The sequence below is a fragment of the Cynara cardunculus genome (genome assembly GCF_001531365.2).
Source record: "Cynara cardunculus var. scolymus isolate 2C chromosome LG 1, CcrdV1, whole genome shotgun sequence".
In the NCBI taxonomy this organism is placed as follows: domain Eukaryota; kingdom Viridiplantae; phylum Streptophyta; class Magnoliopsida; order Asterales; family Asteraceae; genus Cynara; species Cynara cardunculus.
The window spans coordinates 38,516,189-38,518,994 of record NC_037528.1 but is presented as its reverse complement, the minus strand read 5'-3'; the positions used below and the strand labels follow the sequence as shown (position 1 = coordinate 38,518,994).

General features: G+C 38.8%; 1 protein-coding gene across 1 annotated transcript; it reads left to right on the top strand.

Annotated features, from left to right (window-relative positions):
* Positions 1-367: 367 nt before the first annotated feature.
* On the top strand, positions 368-1,230 carry LOC112505685 (protein MAK16 homolog). The gene is made up of 2 exons (XM_025109602.1): positions 368-439; positions 835-1,230. Exons 1-2 carry the CDS (start codon positions 368-370, stop codon positions 1,228-1,230), a joined length of 468 nt encoding a protein of 155 aa, XP_024965370.1.
* The last annotated feature ends 1,576 nt before the right edge of the window (positions 1,231-2,806 follow it).

The window sequence follows — 2,806 nt, the reverse complement described above, 5'->3', positions numbered from 1 at the left end:
AGGCATTTGCAGCCCAAGCCATCTCTTTAGCAGATTTCTCAGTTGTTGTATCTATGAGGTCTATCCAAGCCACCTTAGTGACTTTTATCACCGAGTGTATGATTCCAGGCACCTTCACTACCTCCTTGCTCCATAGGATCACAACCCCCAATTATTTAGCAATCGTTTTGTCTCCTCCTCCATTGGTCTCGGTGACATGAACTGATGACATAAAAGTGATTATCCCCACAAGTGCTAAAGCCACAACAAGCACCGAACATGAGGGCTCTTCTCTCAAAAACTCAACAAATAAACATTGATCCTCATAATAGTGTACATACTCAGGGTTGAGCCATTGGACAACATTGAATGATCCTCAGGTCCTTCCATGGAGAATTCCTCAGCCGGTGAATTTGACATGGCTGATGATGTTAAATTGATGTTGCCAGCTTTAGACATGGTGCTAACTAAAGTCAAGTCTATGACATCCAAAGCTAAGATTGTGCAAAAGTCCCTCTCCAAAGTCAAGGCTGACACTGAAGGACATCTCACTACCCTAAAAGCTGAAGTGTCAAAGATAAAGTAGGTTTTGTGTAGAACACATCAACAATCCAGACCCTTCATAATTCCTTCAACAAACAATCTGAAGAGGTCAGTGCTCAACTCACCCAACATCACGATCTTCTTAAGCAAATTCTTCACGCCATCCAACATCCACCAACATTAGAACCATCCTTTAGAGTCTCTGACAGGATGACTCAATATGGTCGCAGAGCTGAGCTTGTGACAAGCCCAATCTTTGGCCAGCTTGGAGAAGGGTGTTAAGGAATTATCAACTAGGCACTTCTCTCTTAGGTAAATGATGATGACAAAGACAGGGAGAAGATTGTAAATAATGAAAAGCCCATCTGTAAAGCTGAAGCGGTAGAAGGAGTAAAACTCAAATCTGAGGCATGCAACTTAATCGAAAAATCTCAAGATGAATTTGAAGCCACTAATGAAGATATAGATGATGCTGTTATCATCAAAGTCGACCAACCTTCCACCTCAGCAGCCGCTAAAGCTGAAGGTGAAGAAAAAGAAGATGATGATGCCGATGATGAGAATGCTGACATCAGGCACAAAGATGAAAATGATGATGACAATGATGGAGATGATGACTTCTTTGTTCGAAGAGTGCCTCAACCCATTAACAAAGAAGTCACCATTCGAGAACCATCGTCTCAGCCTCAGCAAGAAAGATCCTCTTAGTAGGAGAGATCCAATGTTAATCAATGTAAAGGAAAATAGAATATTCAAGACCTCTCTACTTTTGAGGGGGAGACATAGGTATTCTCATATCTTGTTGTCTATATCCCTAAACCCCTTCCTTTATCTTGTACCTATGAACCTCTTATTTCTCTTGAACCTATCTTTGTAATAAATCCCTTTCTCAACCTTTTCTTGCCTTACCACCTCCTTCTACCGTAATCTCATCCTCTTATCCATCATGGGACTCTCCTCCTAAAATATCTGAGATACCTTCAACAATTGAAGAAGAACTTCCATGGTATATATCTGAAGACTCTAATGTCGAAGAATATGAAGATTCAAGTCTCATTTCTCGAAGATCTTCAAGCTCAAACTTTCAATGTTCTTATTTTGAAGCTGAAGAATCCAAAAGGATGGTTCAGATAGTAGCTAAGCTAACTCATACCAAAGTAAAAATTCATCTTCATACCTTTGGTGATGATGTCGTCTTTCTATATGATGCTGAAAGAGAAGAAGCACTAAAAGCTCAATAGAAAATTGAAAAACAATGGAAGCTGCTGAACGAGAGTCTTGTTCTTGCAAAGGCTTTGGCCATTGATATGCATGCTAAAGGAAAATTTAGAAGGGCAAACCCCATGGATGCACAAGCCATTCTATTTCAGGAAGCTGAACAAGACAGAGAACATGAGTTGTCTTTAAAGGTTAAGGAACCAAGATGGTGTAGACTAAAGACAAAACATCGTCTCAGCTACACGACAATCATTGATGCCACCATCACCGACAAAAAGAAAAATAGGAAGGTACTTGTCAGTATGAAGATTTCCAGAGATGATCAAATTAGTCTCATGAATATCCTCCATACTTGTATAAGTAAGGATATGAGGAGTGGTTGGAAATCCAGCAGTGCATTCAGAAATCCAAATCCATGTATAAAGGTATTGTTGAGAAGGAGTTGAACATTCTCTTTGACAAAAATGTCAAAATCTATTACTGTACCTCCTCTACCTTAGAAGAACTCTCGCCGAAGAAACAACACTGAATAAGGGCCCTCTTATAAAAATGAGCACCAGACCAAGTTTTCACTTAATGATATTCTGAACATGAAAGGCCGTGATATATTAATGCTGAACCTCTCTCTCCCTAACCAAGGTCCTTAATTTCCATGTAAGGTTCTTTTTCAGACCTGAACTAGGAATGTTCTTCATAGATACAGATGGCAAGCTATGCTTTCAGCGAGTCTCAAAACTTCCTCTCGTACCACTCGAGCATTTAAGCTTCCTTCTTCATTAATGTGAACCTAACATGACTGGGAAAGACATCAATCTAAAGATCATAAGGGAGATGAAGAAATGAAAGAATCAAGGAGAAGAAGTCCTTGAATATATATAACCTTCAATGATCTTAGCTGATAGATACATTCTACTTTCTTCTTTGGAACCAGTTAATGTATTTCTTTTCAGTTGTACTTCTAAATTTCAATAATTGTAACTTCTTCCACAATTAAATGAAATTTCAGTTAAGTACTTTTTATCTATCTTAGTACTAAGAAGATCACTCAAAATATTAAATGGGACAA

Bases quoted from the DNA above. Each gene is read 5' to 3' on its own strand.
- LOC112505685 (XM_025109602.1), top strand. From the start codon at position 368: ATGGAGAATTCCTCAGCCGGTGAATTTGACATGGCTGATGATGTTAAA. The intron at 440-834 runs GTGCTAACTAAA...CTTCTCTCTTAG, and splicing joins TGTTGCCAGCTTTAGACATG to GTAAATGATGATGACAAAGA.